Source organism: Stomoxys calcitrans, chromosome 2, assembly GCF_963082655.1.
Source record: "Stomoxys calcitrans chromosome 2, idStoCalc2.1, whole genome shotgun sequence".
NCBI classification, from domain to species: Eukaryota; Metazoa; Arthropoda; class Insecta; order Diptera; family Muscidae; genus Stomoxys; species Stomoxys calcitrans.
In genome coordinates this window covers 173,825,832-173,844,927 of record NC_081553.1, presented here as the reverse complement: position 1 = coordinate 173,844,927, position 19,096 = coordinate 173,825,832, and the positions used below count along the sequence as shown (strand labels likewise).

At 37.5% G+C, this 19,096-nt stretch overlaps 2 protein-coding genes across 2 annotated transcripts; both read left to right on the top strand.

Moving 5' to 3' along the window:
* Nucleotides 1-2,233: 2,233 nt before the first annotated feature.
* LOC131995056 (uncharacterized) lies at nt 2,234-2,643 on the top strand. Its single transcript, XM_059362757.1, has 2 exons — nt 2,234-2,410; nt 2,467-2,643. Exons 1-2 carry the CDS (start codon nt 2,269-2,271, stop codon nt 2,631-2,633), a joined length of 309 nt encoding a protein of 102 aa, XP_059218740.1. The 5' UTR covers nt 2,234-2,268; the 3' UTR covers nt 2,634-2,643.
* Nucleotides 2,644-2,870: 227 nt separating this feature from the next.
* LOC106087271 (uncharacterized) lies at nt 2,871-8,436 on the top strand. The gene is made up of 3 exons (XM_013252260.2): nt 2,871-3,425; nt 7,782-8,338; nt 8,409-8,436. Exons 1-3 carry the CDS (start codon nt 2,871-2,873, stop codon nt 8,434-8,436), a joined length of 1,140 nt encoding a protein of 379 aa, XP_013107714.2.
* Nucleotides 8,437-19,096: the final 10,660 nt, after the last annotated feature.

The window sequence follows — 19,096 nt, the reverse complement described above, 5'->3', positions numbered from 1 at the left end:
CGAGGCGCTTGGAAAGCTATTCTACGTTCGACTAGTGGAACAAATCTTCATCCCCGAGCCCGATTTGTGGAGAGAGATTCTTCTCTATTAGAGAGATTCTTTGGATCATTCGCACCAAACCTCTCAAGTAATCTGAGAGTGATGCTCCTTTTAATATTTCACCCTCTTAAAGAGACTAGTCAAATTATAGGCTTAAGCAAATTATAGGTTCGGTCTAGTCCTTAAGACTCGAACCAGTTGTCTTCGTCAAAAGCCCCTGCTGTCCAGTCGTCTGTCAGCTAGTGGAGCCTGCATCAGCCGCTCTTCCAGTCGAGGTTTCAGTAGCAGACAACCAATACCGCAGCTGTTCGGTCTTTGGAGTCCTGGAGTTCCGGGCCCTAAATCAGCCACTCCACTGGAAACAGACGCTGATCATCAGCCGTCTAATGGAAAACACTATTGTAGTTGTCCCTGAGTGGCTTAAAGTTTCTGCAAAAAATAATGGCAGACGCTAATTTGTTCGAAATTCGGTACGAATTGTTTTATTTCCCATCTGAAAGTCTATGCCACAGTCCATCAAAACTGGTTCAGAATTAGATAAAGCATCCATTTAGAGGTATTGCCATACTTCTACTTACAGTGTAGGTGTAGGGTACTATAAAATCGGCACCGCCGGACTTCGGGCTATATTTATGCGTTTAGTGTTAGAAAACTTAAGTAAGGCTATAAAGGGATAGCTTGTTGTACTCTCTATATACTTACAAGTAAGAGCGTAAGTTCGGTCGGGTCTAATTTGTCGAGTTATTTGCGCGGTATATCTTTTAAGGCAAACAAAGAATATTGAATAAGAACTGTTATTCTATTGGAGCTATATCAAGTTATAGTCCGATTCGGACCATAAATGAAGGCTGAACATTGTAGAAGTCATACGGAAACGAATTGCGCCTTGTAGGGGCTCAAGAAGCAAAACCGGGAGATAGGTTTATATGGGAGCTGTATCAAGCTATTGATCGATTCAGACCATATTAGACACGTATGTTGAAGGTCATGGGAGGAGACGTTGTACAAAATTCCTGCCAAATATTGAGAAATGCGCCCTGTAGAGGCTCAAGAAGTCAAGATCTTAGATTGGTTTATATGGCAGCCATATCAGGTTATGCATCGATTTGCGCCATACTTAGCACAGTTATTGGAAGTCGTAACAAAACACCTCACGCAAAATTTCAGCCAAATCGGATGAGAATTGCGCACTCTATTGGCTCAAGAAATCAAGACCCAAGATCGGTTTATATGACAGCTATACCAGATTATGAACCGATTTAAACCATACTTCGCGCAGTTGTTGGTAGTCATAAGGGAACACCACGTGCAAAGTTTCAGTCAAATCGTAAGAGAATTGCGCGCTCTAGAGGACCAAGAATTCAAGACCCAAGATCGGTTTATATGGCAGCTATATCAAAACATGGACCGATTTGGCCCATTCACAATCCCAACCGACCTACACTAAAAAAAAGTATTGTTGCAAAATTTCCAGTGGCTAGCTTTACTCCTTCGGAAGTTAGCGTGCTTTCGACAGACAGACGGACGGACGGACATGGATGGATCGACTTAAAATGACATGACGATCAAGAATACATATACTTTATAGGTTCTCAGACGCATATTTCGAGATGTTACAAACAGAATGACGAAATTAGTATACACCCATCCTATGGTGGAGGGTATAAAAAGAAATTTCGAATAAATCTAAGTCAGGAACTCCGTGCTACATTATTGCTAAGTATTCGCCATTCCATACCCCTAAGATGATCGAAGTCTGGTATAGAGTCCCGACTTAAGAGCCGGAGTCTATTCCTAATGCGGGCAATATATGGACTCTGTACACAAAAGTATTTATGTACATGGTTAAGCGAAACTGAAAGTCATTCTAAGGAAGACTTATAGTGATAACTTTAGCAGCAGTAGTGGTGTACGGTATACAAATTCCTCCTTGTACCTTTGGCCGATATATTGCGAACTGGAAGCACTGTGCGCATTTTATCTCAAACTTTATAGAAATTATTCATTTGTTTGTTTGGCTCATATGTTTTTTGTGGTTTCTTATCACAAAATGGTTGATATGATATTAAAACATTTGATGATTCCTTTTTCATTCAACAAAGTGTGTTTAGACGTTTACGACTACGTATACGGATTAATTAATGTTGATTAGATATATGTTTGAGTTGTTCCAAAAATAGTTAAAAATTTAATGATGTCCAGAGAACTATTGATAAGAAATTTGAAACAATGAAATCTTCAAGGAGTTGTGTTACCAGCGATAAGGTTGGGGATTCAAACATAGAAAACTCTATTGCTGCACCGAATACAGATTGTAATATTTCAATTAAGAAGTCAATAGAAAATTGTACAACAGGGAGCAAAGAAGTTGGTAAGGATATCAGCACTGAGTTTCCAACGCAAGTTAATTCTGTTTAACCTTTTCAGAGGAAGAAGTAAGCGGATCAGAACGAATTATAGGAACAGAGTCTAAACATACAATAGCAGCTTCAACAGTAGTGTCTAAAACATTCAACAAGGCTAATATTACAATAATTAGTGATGAGTTACTTACAGATGTTAGTGCCTCCAATGCAGAGCCAGTTACAACATAGGAACTTATTAAAAACTCAACTCATTCTGGAGTCAACTTAACAACAACATTAGAGAAAAAAGACACATCAAAAGATTTAACCTTTTGTGATCCAGTTCCCAAATGGGTAAACCAAAATAACTTTAAAACACTGCTCAATGGCCTATATCCCAATTGGGTAAACGAAGACAACTTTAAAGTCCTAAATGGTTTGTTTCCGAACTTTAAAGAAATTGTTGCATTTAAAGTAAATCCCGCTATGGCAGCTGGAGAAGTTTATGCAACACTAGTATTGAAAGTGAGGATAACTATAGAACTTCAGGATTTCAATAGACTAGACCTATCATATATTTTAAAAGTGGCCCCTGATAAAGAGGAACTAGCTGAAATTTACCAGAACTTCTTTAACACGGAAACTGCTGTCTACAATCAAGTGATACCGGAATTAGAAGAAATGTACCGTCAAGTTGGTTTAAATATTCAATTTGCTCCAAAAACCTTTCAACTTGGTCCAGAAGTTCCTTCTCTTAATATTCTTTTGGAGGATTTAAATATACGAAATTTCAAACATGTTAATCGTTTGGAGGGGTTGGACTTGGAGCATATACAAGCTGTACTCCGAAAACTGGCACAATTTCATGCAGCATCAGCTTTTAGAGTTATCAAAAAGGGATCCTATGATAAGAAAGTAACTCCTGATATGGATAATCACTATCCACGTTACATACTGAATCAAATGGTGGATTCGTTTACACAGCCGTTTTTGAAGAATTTGACATACTGCAAGAATGGTGGTAAATATAAAGATGTTATGGTAAGTATTAGAACTTCTTTGCTTTAAAGAAAACCCAGACGTAATTTCAGCCAATGACAGGAAAATCCCCGGAATGTGTAGGGTATTTCTAAGTAGTGCACGCTCGCCTGGGATAACTCAGTGGCCCTCTACCCAGATTAGATGAGGGTAGAGCTTCCGAGACTAGGAACTACCTTACATATTCCAGGGGCACTGGAATTTGTGGGTATGCCTCTAGCGACATGTAAGCTAAGTTATCAGGACCAGGCCCGAAGGGCAACGAATGATAGGTGGTCACAAAGAGAGGACTGTAAGCATTCCTAAACTATGTGGCCTAATCTAGACTTGAAAAGGTCTGCTGCTTTGCTGTCATTGGCTAGAACAGACGTCTCAGTCATTGTGTCCGTCATGACAGATTGACTGAAGGTTGCCAGCAACTACTTTTGCAGAAGCTGTGAGGACATCGTGAAAGAATAGACTATAGAACACCATCTGTGTGTGTGTCCCGCACTGGCAGTTGGGTTTTTAAAGCGATTTGGATGGTTCAAAGGTAGGAATTAGAAGGCATCTTCCTTCTTTTGTCCCTGTGGTATCACAATGGACGAAAACGTCTAAGTGAGTCTGATGGCAGACTGCCACTTAAACCTAACCTAGGTGAAGTTTCATCTGTAGACCCAACCCGATGAAAGACCTGCCACAGTCACGGGAGGTTCTTGAATTCAGAAAAACGTTCTCCCTTGATTAAATTACCTAGTTGTTTGAGAAGATTATTATGAAATTATACCCTTTACCATAGGATAGGGGTATACTAATTTCCTCATTCCGTTTGTAACACATCGAAATATTGATCGGAGACCCCACAAAGTATATATACATTCTTGACCGTCTGGACATTCTAAGCCGAATATGCGCTGTCCATCCGTCTGTCGAAAGGTCGGTAGCATTCGAAGAAATAAACATAAACGCCTGAAATTTGTAGGTAGGTCGGTAAATGGGCTATATCGGTCCATGTTTTGTTATAGCTGCCAGAAAACAGATCCTGGATTTTGATTTCTTGAGTTCTAGAGCGCGTAATTCTTATCCCATTTAGCTGAAATTTTGCATCAAGTGTTCTAACTTCCGACAATTGTGCAAGGTATGGTTTAATCGGTTCATAGCTTGATATAGCTCCCACATAAACCGATATCGGATCTTTACTTCTTTAGCCGCTAGAGGGCGCAATTGTTATCCGTTTTGGCTGAAATTTTGCATAAAGTGTTTTTTTATAACTTACCACAACCGTGCCAAGTACGGTTTGATTCGGTCTATGACCTGATATAGCATCCATATAAACCTATCTGAGTTCTTATACGATTTGAAATTTTGCAGGAAGTGTTTTTTATATCCAATACTAAAGGCTGGGGGTATATTCATTTTGCAATTCCGTTTGCAACACATCGAAATATACATTTCCGATGCTATAAAGTATATATATTCTTGATCAGCGTAAAAATCTAAGACGATCTAGCCATGTCCGTCCATCTGTGCGTCTGTTTATTGAAATCACGCTACAGTCTTTAAAAATAAAGATATTAAGCGGATACTTTGCACAGATTCTTTTTTGGTGCATAAGCAGATTAAGTTCGAAGATAGGCTATGTCGGACTATATCTTGATATAGCCCCCATATAGACCGATTCGCCGATTTAGGGTCTTAGGCACATAAAAGCCACATTTATTATCTGATTTTGCTGAAATTTGGGACAATGAATTGTGTTAAGCCACTCGAAACGGTTCTTCAGTTTTGCCCAGATCGGTTCAGATTTGGATATAGCCCCCATATAGACCGGTTCGCCGATTTAGGGTCTTAGGCCCATAAAAGCCACATTTATTATCCGATTTTGCTGAAATTTGGGACAGTGAGTTGTGTTAGGCCCTTTGACATCCTTCTTTAATTTGGCCCAGATCGGTCTAAATTTGGATATAGCTCCCATATAGATCGATCCTCCGATTTAGGGTCTTAGGCCCATAAAAGCAGCATTTATTACCCGAGTTTATTGAAATTTGGCACAGTGAATTGTGCTAAGCCACTCGAAACGGTTCTTCAATTTGGCCCAGATCGGTTCAGATTTGGATATAGCCCCCATATAGACCGGTTCGCCGATTTAGGGTCTTAGGCCCATAAAAGCCACATTTATTATCCGATTTTGCTGAAATTTGGGACCGTGAGTTGTGTTAGGCCCTTCGACATCCTGCTTCAATTTGGCCCAGATCGGTCCAGATTTGGTCCAGATTTGGTCTTAGGCCCATAAAAGCCACATTTATTATCCGATTTTGCTGAAATTTGGGACCGTGAGTTGTGTTAGGCCCTTCGACATCCTGCTTCAATTTGGCCCAGATCGGTCCAGATTTGGTCCAGATTTGGTCTTAGGCCCATAAAAGCCACATTTATTATCCGATTTTGCTGAAATTTGGGACAGTGAGTTGTGTTAGGCCCTTTGACATCCTTCTTTAATTTGGCCCAGATCGGTCTAAATTTGGATATAGCTCCCATATAGACCGGTTCGCCGATTTAGGGTCTTAGGCCCATAAAAGCCACATTTATTATCCGATTTTGCTGAAATTTGGGACAGTGAGTTGTGTTAGGCCCTTTGATATCCTTCTTTAATTTGGCCCAGATCGGTCTAAATTTGGATATAGCTCCCATATAGATCGATCCTCCGATTTAGGGTCTTAGGCCCATAAAAGCAGCATTTATTACCCGATTTTACTGAAATTTGGGACGGTGAGTTGTGTTAGACCCTTTGACATCCTTCTTTAATTTGGCTCAGATCGGTCTAGATTTGGGTATAGCTACCATATAGACCAATCCTACGATTTAGGGTTTTAGGCCCATAAAAGCAACATTTATTACCAGATTTTACTGAAATTTAGGACTGTGAGTTGTATTAGGCCTTTCGACATCCTTCGTCAATTTGGCCCTGATCGGTTCAGATTTGGATACAGCTGCCATATAGACCGATCTCTCGGTTTTAAGTTTAGGGACCATAAAAAGCGCATTTATTGTCCGATATCGCTGAAATTTGAGACAGTGAGTTTTGTTAGGCTCTTCGACGTCTTTCTTTAATTTCGCCTAGATCGGTCCAGATTTGAATATAGCTGCCATATAGACCGATCTCTCGATTTAAGGTTTTGGGCCCGTAAAAGGCGCATTTACTGTCAGATTTCGCCGAAATTTGGGACAGTGCGTTGTGTTAGGCTCTTCGACATTTTTTTGAAACTTGGCCCAAATCAGTCCAGATTTGGATACAGCTGCCATGTCGACCGATATCTCGATTTAAAGTCTTGGCCCCATAATAGGCGCATTTATAATCCGATTTCACTGAAATGTGTCACAGTGACTTATGATTGGCTTTTCGACATCCGTGTCGTATATGGTTCAGATCGGTTTATTTTTAGATATAGCTACTAAAATGACCAATATTTTGTTATACACAATTGAACAATAACTTGTACTTATTAGTATTTGGTCCAAATCGGAACAAATTTCGATATAGCTGCTATGGGGCATAAGGTATGCAATTTTCACCGGATTTTGATGAAAGGTGGTTTACTTATATACCCAAGGAGGTGGTTATCCAAAGTTCGGCCCGGCTGAACTTAATGCCTTTTTACTTTTTTTTCTATTCTATCCCACTATAATATCTAGAATATTAAAATATGATATGGTTTGGAACATAATCATTGATGCCTAGTGATAATACAGCAGCACTTCTTTTGTATGTTCAACTCCTCAATCTGGCGATTGATCTGTATAGAGATCTGTATCAGAATAAGGTTACAATAAAATTTAATTTGCCTATGAAAAAACAAGTAAAACGTAGAAAGTAGGGTCGTGCCGAGTTTATATGGGACCTATGTCAGGTTATAGACTCATTTGGACCGTACTTACTATGGATGTTGGAAGTCAGAACGCAACTTTAAGCTGTCAAATCTAGAGATCGGTTAATATGGAGCAATATAAGGTTATAAACCAATTGCGGTTTCTTGGGGCACACAAAGTAAAGTCGAAGAACCATTTTATATGGAAAATGTATAACCATATCCGAACCGATATGGCCTATGCCAATACTCAACGACCTACATCTAGTCATAATGTTTTTAACTTTAACTAAGAGGTGTCTCAAATATTTTGACATTGCAATTTTACTGGCATATATAAGGTTTTTCATTTTTTATTTTTTTTGCAATAAAAACATCACTGTTGGTTGAAGTGTATTTCCTTGGCAATCATATGTTTTTCCTTAGCAATATTGAATTTTTCGTTATCGTCATATTTGTAAAAACTTTCATAAATTTGTTATCGTTCTTAATGTTTTTTTTTTTCACTTTCTTTCAGAAAAATTTTATGTTTCATGCGGTTGAAAAGATAATTAGGGCACGCAAACCACATCCGTATTATTTCAATGCACTTAATCATGGTGACTGTTGGTCCAACAATATCCTATTCAAGTACTCTGATGATGGCAAAGTGGAAGATCTTCTCTTCATCGATTTCCAAAACACCAATTATGGTTCGCCGGCCCAAGATATCTTCTATTTTATTATTACATCAACTAATATAAACATTAAGATATCAAAATTTGAATACCTTATTTACTATTATCATCAGCAGCTAGAAGAGCATTTGTGGATTCTCAAACATCCTTTGGAGCAGATCCCGAGTTTGAGGGAACTACACCAACAGCTTATTGTATATGGCTTCTGGGCCACCATAACGTCATCAATCACTATGGGAGTTGCTCTAATGGATCCTCTCCAAAATGCCATATTTTATGCTGATAACCAAAAATTATCGAGTGATCACAAGAACGCCATGTATTCGAATCCACTTTACATACAGCATATGAATACGTTGCTGCCATGGTTGGCTAGTCGAGGTTACATGGAGACAGAGTAAGAATTGTTGAGAAATTGTTTTGTCTTTTAATAAAAAACATTTTATTTATTAACTATTTTCCAATAGTGAATTTGTTTACACTTCTACCTCGTAGTTTGGCAATCAAGGGCTTTGCTGTCGTATGGTGCTGAACCTCAATTTCACATTCAATATAGTAAATGGAAAACTGATGATCAATGTTCTATTGGAGAACATATACTTTAATGTACTATTGAGACCAACGTGGAATTAAGAATTTCTTCATATTGAATACTGTCTAACAGATTTGTTAGCAACAAATAATGAAGACGAGCATGCGTGGAATTTAATAAATATTATAATCAAATATGTATTGAACAAAATATGCGAAAACAAATATGCATGGAACAAAAAATAATACTCCTATTGAATTCGTAGTTACTAAACGTAGTAGTATATGTTGTCTATATTCTCTTCTGTAAGGATCTGTTGACTATATAAAAAAAAATATTACGAAAAATTTTTAATTATAAATTTAATTGAAAATAAATATGTTTTCAATTAATTTTCAATTAATTGAAGGCTAATATTTATGTAATTTTACAACTAAAAAATTAATTTATCTAACTATAGTTTTAATCTGATTAAATCAGATTTTTTTTTTAAACGATCTTGATTGAATTTTCTGAAAATTTCAATTAAAAGATTTGTTGATTCAATCATATTTCTAATTGAATGTTAAAAAATGTTATATATAAAATGTGATTAAACACAAGAACTGCTTTAATGTTGAGAAAACTCTGCCTATTATAACGTGATAACGGAAATAGAAGAAATGTTTCCCAAAGCTGGTACGGTTTGCTCCAAAAGTATATAAACTTCAACCACCAAATTTCTTCGTTTCACCACAAACTTTTGGAAAATTTAAAGGAACGAAATTACAAAAACGTTTGTTGTTTAGATGGCTTGGATATGAACCACACAAAAGCTGTACTACGCAAATTGGCACAATACGGCATCTGCTTGTAGAGCAATCTTAACTTATACGAGAATGGCGGAAAATCCAAGGGTTCTATGATAAGAACACTATATAAATGGTTATTTTTTAAGAGCTATAGGAAAGTAAAAAAAGAACACATTAAATTCAAACAATTTAAAAAGCGTTATGTTCGGCCGGGCCGAACTCGAGTATATATATAAATCACCTTTCGTCATAGTTCGGTGAAAAATAAATAATGTATGCATTGTTTAATTTTGTGGAACAAAATATTAATCTTTTTGGTAGCTATGTCCAAATAAAGACCGATCCAGACCATAAGTCACTGTGTCAAATTTCTTCGAAATCTGATTATAAATGAGCTTTTTCTAGTGCCAAGACTTTAAATCCGGAGAACGGTCTATATGGCAGATATATCCAAATCTGGACCGATCTAAGCCTAATTGCAGAAAGATGTCGAGAGGCTTGACACAGTGTACTGCCTCAAATTTCGGCGACATCGGACAATATATACGCTTTTTATCGGCCCAAAACCTTAAATCGAGAGATCTGTCTTTATGGCAGCTATATCCAATTCTGAACCGATCTGAGCCAAATTAAAGAAGAATGTCGAAGGACTCAACACAACTTACAACTATATGGCAGATACATCCAAATCTGGACCGATCTAAGCCTAATTGCAGAAAGATGTCAAGGGGCGTGACACAATTTACTGCCCCAAATTTCGGCGACATCGGACAATGAATGCGTCTTTTATGGGCTCAAGACCTTAAATCGAGAGGTCGGTCTATATGGCAGCTATATCCTACTCTGAACCGATCTATGCCATATTGCAGAAGTATGGCGAGAGGCTTAACTTAACTCACTGTCCCAAATTTAGGCGACATCGGACAATAAATGCGCCTTTTATGGGCCCAAAGCCTTAAATCGAATAATCGGTCTTTATGGCAGCTATATTCAAATCTGGACCGATCTGGCCCAAATTGAAGAAAGATTTCGAAGGGCCTGACACAACTCACTGTCACAAACTTTGGCAAAATCGGATAATAAATGCACCTTTTATGGGCCCAAAACTTTAAATCGAGAGAACGGTCTATATGACAGCTATATCCTAATCTGGACCGATCTATGCCATATTGCAGAAGTATGCAAGAGGCTTAACTAAACTCACTGTCCCAAATTTAGGCGACATCGGACAATAAATGCACCTTTTATGGGCCCAAGATCTTAAATGGAGAGATCGGTCTATATGGCAGCTATAACCAAAACTGGACAGATCAGGACAAAATTAAAGAAGAATGTCGACGGGCCTAACATAACTCGCAAGACCCAAATTTTGGCAAAATCGGACAATAAATCGGCACGGAATCAGATGTCGGTAGGCTTAAACTAACCCACTGTTTCAAATTTCAGCGAAATCGGATAATAAATAAAGATTTTATGGGCTTTTGGCCCTTAATCGGCAGATTGGTGTATATGGCAGCTATATCTATATATAGTCCGATCTGAACCATATTTAGGTCAGATGTCGGGAGGCTTAAAATAACCCACTGTTTTAAAGCTTTTATGGCCTTCAGACCCTTTACCGGGAGATCGGTCTATATGACAGCTATATCTAAATATAGTCCGATCTGAACCATATTCCCGTCAGATGTCGGGAAGCTCAAGATAGCCAACTGTTTTAAATTACAGTGAAATCGGGAAATAAATAAAGTTTTTATGACCTTTAGACCCTTTATCGGGAGATCGGTCTATATGGTAGCTATATCTAAATATAGTCCGATCTGAACCATATTTGGCTTAGTTGTCGGAAAGCCTTAAACTACTCACTGTTTCAAATTTCAGCGAAATACCCCCATCTTTCGATGGTGGATATAAAAATACATAAATTAGTTAGTTTTTTCAAATATTCACTAGAAGAAATAAATAAGTATAACAGCATATGTTCGAAACCAGTTATGATCTGTTATTGCATTTCATAACAATCGGATAAAATAAGAGTCTTCCAGGTGGCCAAATAGAATTTGGACCTATTTCAACCATACTTTCTTGTGAAAGTTCGAAGTCATAGTAGAACCATATAGAGAAAACTTCAGCCAAGTTTGTTGGTTAGATTTTAATGGCAGTTTTCACGAGACTCATTAAAACATTTACAGCCATTGTGAGTTCTTACTGTTGAAGCATCCAGTACACTTTCAAAAGCCCAATAATTTGCGAATATTCATATCCGCCAATTCAGGTAAGTCCTCAAAGAAATGAGAACCTTAAGTGGAAGTCTTTCTGCTGGCCAGTGCGGAGCACAAACAGCAGATGTTATATGGTCCTCATACTCGTGTATCCTGCGAAATCTTTACATGCAACAATCAGAATGTTCTTCGATCAGTCAGAATGTTCTTCGATCAGCCAGTCACCTGTCATGACGGACACAATGACTGCAACTTCCGTTCTAGCCAACGACAGCAAATTAGTAGATCCTTTCATATCTAGATTCGGCCCCTTAATCTGACCCATATTTGGGGCGGATGCCGGGAGGCTAAAAACAACTCACTATTTAAAATTTCAGCGAAATCGGATAGAAAATAAAGATTACATGGGCTTCAGACCCTTTATCGACAGATCGGTCTATACGACAGCTATATGTTAATATAGTCCGATCTGAAGCATATTTGGGTCAGATGTCGGGAGGCCTAAAATTACTCACTGTATCAAATTTCAGCGAAATCGGCAGATCGGGCTATATAGCAGTTATATCCAAATAAAGTCCTATTTGGCCCGTTCAAAAACTTAACTAGCGTGCATCAAAAAGACATATCTGTGACAAATTTCATCTCAATGTCTCAATTTCATCTCAGACGGACGGACAGACGGACATACACACGTACATCGTTAAATCGTTTAAGAATTTTTCGACGATCCAAAATATATATACTTTGTAGGGTCAGAATTTGATATTTCGATGTGTTGCAAACGGAATCCTACGGTGGTGGGTATAATTATGGCTTCCAGTGGCTCAAGATAGCAAATCGGGAGATCGTTTCATACTGCAGCTATATCAGCTTATAGACCGAGTTGAACAATACTTTGCACAAGTTGGAAGTCCTAACAGCAAACTACGTGCAAAATTTCAGCCCAATCGGTTAGAAATTGCTGCTTCCGGGGGCTTATAAAGTCAAATCAGAAGATCGGTTTACGTGGGAGGTATATCCAAATCTGAACCGATATGGCCCAACAACCAATGCCATAAGTCAATAAGAAGTTTGTGTAGAAAGATTGAAACGGATATCTTTATTTATTCGCCAGCTATCGTGATTTCTACAGACGGCCAGACAGACGAACGGACGGACATGGCTAGATCGACTGAGAATGTCAAGACGATTAAGAATATATGTATCTAATAGGGTCTCAGATCAATATTTCGAGGTATAACAAATGGAATGACTAGATTATTATGCCCTCATCCTATGATTGTGGATATAAAACAAATAAAAGCGTGCTAAGTTCGGCCGGGCCGAATCTTATATACCCTCCATCATGGATCGCATTTGTCGAGTTCTTTTCCCGGCATCTATTCTTAGGCAAAAAGGATATAAGAAAAGATTTTCTCTGCTATTAGAGCGGTATCAAGATATGATCCGGTTTGGACCACAATTAAATTATATGTTGGAAACCTTTGTAAAATATCAGCCAATTCGAATAAGAATTTGGCCTTTTGGAGGCTCAAGAAGTAAAATAGAGAGACCGATTTATATGGGAGCTGTATCAGGCTATTGACCGATTCAGACCATAATAAAGACGTATGTTGATGGTCATGAGAGGATCCTCTAGAGGCTCAAGAAGTCAAGATCCCAGATCGGTTTATATGGCAGCTATATCAAGTTATGAACCGATTTGAACCTTATCTGACACAGTTGATGAAAGTAAGAATAAAATACGTCACGAAAAATTTCAGCCAAATCGGATAGGAATTGCGCCCTCTAGAAGCTCAATAAGTCAAGTCCCCAGATCTGTTTATATGACAGCTATATCGGGTTATGGACCGATTTGAACCATACTTGGCACAGTTGTTGGATATCATAGCAAAATACTTCGTGCAAAAATTTATTTCAATCGGATAAAAATTGCGCACTCTAGAGGCTCAAGAAGTCAAGACCCAAGATTGGTTTATATGACAGCTATAACAGGTTATGGACCGATTTAAACCATACTTAGAGCAGTTGTTGGAAGAGATACCGAAACACAACGTGCAAAATTTGAGTCAAATTGGACCAGAATTGCGCTCTCTAGAGACTCAAGAAGTCAAGACACAAGATCGGTTTATATGGCAGCTATATCAAAATATGGACCGATATGGCCCATTTGCAATTCCAACCGACCTGAAGTAATAAGAAGTATTTGTGCAAAATTTCAAGCGGCTAGCTTTACTCTTTCGAAAGTTAGCTGGCTTTCGACAGACAGACGGATGGACCGACAGACGGACGGACCTGGCTAGTTCGACTTAAAATGTCATGACGATCAAGAATATATATACTTTATGGGGTCTTAGACGAATATTTCGAGGAGTTACAAACAAATTGACGAAATTAGTATACCCCCATCCTATGGTGGAGGGTATAAAAATAATAAAGTTTTATTGATTTCGATAGATGATGAAATATTCCATATCAGTTATCAAAAAACTATATACCCTATATTTTTGCTTATCTTGTTATAACCGGCAAATTATTTGACATGAGTCTTTAATGTTATAGTAGTTCCATATGTTGAACTTGAAATGATATTGCATAAATTTAAAATAACATTTCATAAAATTAAATTGGAAGCTTCTAATAAGCTTTCGATAACAATATAATATTCTATTACTTTTAAGAGTGAGTACAAAGCTTGTGAAATTTAATTATCTACTGCGAAATATTTCTTATCTTTCTAAAAGGCACAATCATGACAATTATTCCTCGATTTTTATCGATTGTTACCAAGTTTGATTAAACTTTTGCGTAGCATTGTATTTTCGAAGCCATGACATTGGTTTGGGTTAAGTTTAGTCCAGGAGCAGGGGAAGAAAAAGTAAGCAAGGCCAAAAGTCGGGCGGCGCCGACTTTATAATACCCTACACCTACCCCATAGGTACAAAGTGGGAGCTATGTCTAATTCGGAACCAATTTTGTTGGACCTCGCCGTATGTTTTCAGATGGGGTTTTAAACAATCCGTATCACATTTCGAGCAAATATGTTCAACTGTTATAACTACGGTTCACAAATGACAACATTATTGCAAATTACCCAAAATTTGATCATGTGGTACTCGTCGAGAAAAGCGTTGTGCAAAATTTTGGCAAATTGGTCAAAAAATGCTCTTGCAGTGGCTCTGGAAGTGAAAATCGGACGATATACGTATATGACAGCTATATCTAAATCTGAACCGATTTCTATGAAATTCATCTATAATGTCGAGAAGCAAGAGAAAATCCTCCCTGCTATATTTCGATAGAATCGATTTACAAATGAACATTCGATTGAAATATTATTGCAAATTGGACAAGAATATATATATGAGAACTATGTATAAATCTGAACCGATTTCGAGCAAACCTTATAGACATTGTGGAAGTCGTCGAGGATAGCGTTGAACAAATTTTTCGAAAGATTGGACAATAAATTGCGCTCGCAGTGGCTATAGGAGTGAAATTCGGGCGATATATATATATATGAAAGCTATATCTAAATCTGAACCGATTTCTATGAAATTCACCAGTAATGCCATTAGAAAATCCTTCGTGCCAAATTTCGAGAGAATCTATAAATAAATGACTATTTTATTGAATTATTACTGCAAATTGGACGATCATATATATGGGTGCTTTATCCAAATCTGAACAGATTTCTATGGAATTCACCTGTAATGTCGGAAGTCATAAGAAAATCCTTCCTGCCAAAGTTCGAGAGAATCGGTTTAAAAAAAGACCATTTTATTGCAGTATTACTGCAAATCGGACGAACATATATATGGGAGCTATATCCAAATCTGAACCGATTTCTTCCAATTTCAACTTTCTTCATCTTTAGGCCGAAAAACATACCCATACCAAATTTTAAGCCAATCGAAAGAAACTTGCGACCTGTAGTTTGTATACAAATTAACATGGACTGACGGACAGACATAGTCCGTCCGTCTGTCTGATAGCTAAATCGAATTAGAAGGTGATTCTAAGTCAATCGGTATACTTATCAATGGGTGTATCTCTCTTCCTTTTCGGTGTTACAAACTAATTCACTAAGTTATAATACCCTGTACCACAGCAGAAGGGTATAACAAGTAAAGGCGTGCTAAGTTCTGCCGGCCGGATCTTATATACCCTCCACCATAGATAGCATATGTCGAGTTCTTTTCCCGATAGCTCTTTTTATGTAAACAAACGATAAAAGAAAAAATTGCTATAATATTGGAGCTATATCAAGTTATGGTCCAATTCGGACCATAATAGATTTAAATGTTGGAGACCATAGTAGAAGCCATTGCGTAAAATTTCAGCCAATTCGAGTAAGAATTGCCGCTTAAATGGGAGCTGTATCAGGCTATAGATTGATTCGGACCATATTTGACATAACGTCATGTTGCACAAAATTTTAGCCAAATTGGATAATAATTACGCCCTCTAGAGGCTCAAGAAGTCAAGATCCCAGATCGGTTTAAATAGCAGCTATATCAGATTATGAATCGATTGGAACCATATTTGGCACAGTTGTTAGAAGTAACAACAAAACATGTTATGCCAAATTTCAGCCAAATCGGATAAGAAATGCGTCCTCTAGTGGCTCAAGACATCAAGATTCAAGATCGGTTTATATGGCAGTTTTATCAGGTTATAGACCAATTTAAACCATACTTAGCATAGTTGTTGGAAGTCGTAACAAAACACCTCAAGCTAAATTTCAGCCAAATCGGATATGAATTGCTCCTTGTAGAGAAGTCAAGACCCAGGATAGGTTTATATGGCAGCTATACCAGGATATGGACCGATTTCAACCATATTTGGCGCAGTTGTTAAAAGTCATAACAAAACACCTTATGGACAATTTCAGCCAAATTGGATAATATTTGCGCCCTCTAGAGGTTCAAAATGTCAAGATTCCAGATCGGTTTATATGGCAGCTATATCTGGTTATGGACCGATTTAAACCATACTTAGCACGGCGCAATTCCTATCCGATTTGGCTGTAATTTTGCACGTGGTGTTTTGGTATCACTTCCAACATTTATGCGAAGTATGTTCCAAATCGTTCCATAACCTGATATAGCTGCCATATAAACCGATCTTGGGTCTTGACTTCTAAAGCCTCTAGTGGGCGCGATCCTCATCCAATTTTGCTGAATTTTTGCACGTAGTGTTTTGCTATCACTTCCAACTATAATAGCATCTATAGCTTGACACAGCTCCCATATAAACCGATCTCCCGATTTTGCTTCTTGAGCCCCGAATCGGACTATAACTTGATATAGCTCCTCCTCCGACCATATTAATTATTCTTTGCTTGCCTAAAAAGAGATACTGCGACAGATGCGATCCATGGTGGAGGGTATATAAGATTCAGCCCGGTCGAATCTTAGCACGCTCTTACTTGTTAATTTGTTCTTCATTTACAACAGTTTTTTTCAGCAGTTGTACTTAGATATAACAGCAGAACTACTGCTGTACTAGTAGTAAAATGTACTACTAATTGCCAGCAGACAGAGTTTGCTGCTATCATCAGTCTTTTTTCTATGAGTGTACAAACTATCAAGGACACACAGTCAGAGAGACGGATATGGCTACATAAAGTGATTCTGAATCGATCCGTATACTTTTCGAGGTGGCTATTTCTCTTTATTTTTAGTTTTTACAAATACTGTACCACAATAATGGTGTTTAATAACAAATAATTTAGGAAATTTGACTTAAAAGAACAGTTCTTGAGAACCAAAAAGAAATTTTGCCAAACTCACACAGTAAAATTCATAATTATGTATATACGCAATATAATTTTATCTATTATTACTGTTATTGATTTTCTTTATCTAAATTTCATAATTTTGATAAGCCTTTGGTATAGCTTGCTGTTTGTACTGAAGAAATTTTTATCACATTATTAATTAATAATTCATACTTAACAATGGAAAAGCGATAATAAATGCTATTTGTACATTTTTACTTTCCTTTACGCTGGCATTGACATTAAAAACTGTTTTTCTGTCAACTACATATAACTTATTGTATTCATTATATTTTACATGTTCGTCCTTGATGATGTTAAAGAATTTTGTTGTTATCACATTCACCAATTTTTTTTATAAAAGTTAGCAAAGAATGGGAAATCTGGCAGCACATGGGAATTTCCCTATCTGACACTTCAAAGTATTGAATATACGTTATTGATGGACTTATGGTTCAAGGACGATTATGCCATGTCCTTCTTTGAAAATGAGGATGTTGCGCTGATTGAGGTAGCGTCTAGAGGGAGAAATTTTGCACAATGATTACTCCTATCATCTTTAACATCCATGCCAAGTATGGTCAAGTCCGTGTCTATTGCTCATATTTAAACAGATCATCTGACTTTACCTCTTAAGCATATACCGGATGAAATTCCTAACCAAATTTAAAAAATGCATTAAGTTTAGCCGTGTCCAACTATGAATCAACATCAACATAGATATATTTATTATCCTATTTTATTAAAAACCTAATATATCTATAGTAATGTACACTCATAGAAAAAAGTTTGCTGAAAATAACAAACACTGTCCTCTGAATATTAGTAGTTAATTTTACTGCTATTATAGCAGTAGTTCTGCAATTTCAGAGCAGCAGGCTGACTGCTGAAAAGCCAGTAGTTTGCTGAAAACAACTGCTGCTAATTATGAAGGGGATGCTAGAAGAAAAGATAAAATACAAATGTATATGTGTGTCTCAGTGGATGTTTATACTTCCCATAATCTTTTTTATTTCGATTTATTGTAGAAACATAAGGCCATGTCAGTCATGTACACATTAGTAGAGCAAGTAAGAAGGCGTTAAGTTCGGCCCGGTCGAACTGTTGATACCCACCACCTCGGGTATAAATGTAAACCACCTTTCGTCATAATCCGTTGAAAAATGCATAATTTATGCCCACATAGCAGCTATATCGAAATATAATCCGATTCGGACCAAATTCGACACGGATATTGAGTGGTGTAACAAGTACAAGTCATTGTTCAATTTTGTAGAAAAAATCTGAACCATCTGATCTGAACCATATACGACATACAATAAATGTGGCTTATATGGGCCCAAGACCTTAAATCGAGAGATCGGTCTATATGGCAGCTATATCCAAATCTTGACCAACCTGGGCCAAATCGCAGAAAGTTTTCGAAGAGCATAACACAACTCAATGTCCCGAATTTCGACGACATCGGACAATAAATGCACCTTCAATGGCCCCAAAATCTTAAATCGAGAGATCGGTCTATATGAGAGCTATATTCAAATGTGGACCGATCTTGGCCAAATTGCAGAAAGATGTTGAAAAGCCTAACACAACTCACTGTCCCAAATTTCGGCGAAATTATGCAATAAATGCGCCTTTTATGGGCCTTAGACCTTAAATCAAGAGATCGGTCTAAATGACAGCTATATTCAAATCTGAATCGATTTGAGCCAAATTGAAGAAAAACGTCGAAAGGTGGAACAAAGCACACAGTCCCAAATTTTGGCGAAATCGGACAATAAATGCGCCTTTTATGGGCTCAAAACCTTAAATCTTGAGATCGGTCTATATG

What these genes read in the sequence shown, in the direction of transcription:
- LOC131995056 (XM_059362757.1), top strand. Translation starts at nt 2,269, where the DNA reads ATGAAATCTTCAAGGAGTTGTGTTACCAGCGATAAGGTTGGGGATTCA. An exon ending in AACAGGGAGCAAAGAAGTTG is followed by an intron (nt 2,411 to 2,466) that starts GTAAGGATATCA and finishes TAACCTTTTCAG; the next exon opens with AGGAAGAAGTAAGCGGATCA.
- LOC106087271 (XM_013252260.2), top strand. Translation starts at nt 2,871, where the DNA reads ATGGCAGCTGGAGAAGTTTATGCAACACTAGTATTGAAAGTGAGGATA. An exon ending in GTAAATATAAAGATGTTATG is followed by an intron (nt 3,426 to 7,781) that starts GTAAGTATTAGA and finishes ACTTTCTTTCAG; the next exon opens with AAAAATTTTATGTTTCATGC. An exon ending in CGAGGTTACATGGAGACAGA is followed by an intron (nt 8,339 to 8,408) that starts GTAAGAATTGTT and finishes ATTTTCCAATAG; the next exon opens with TGAATTTGTTTACACTTCTA.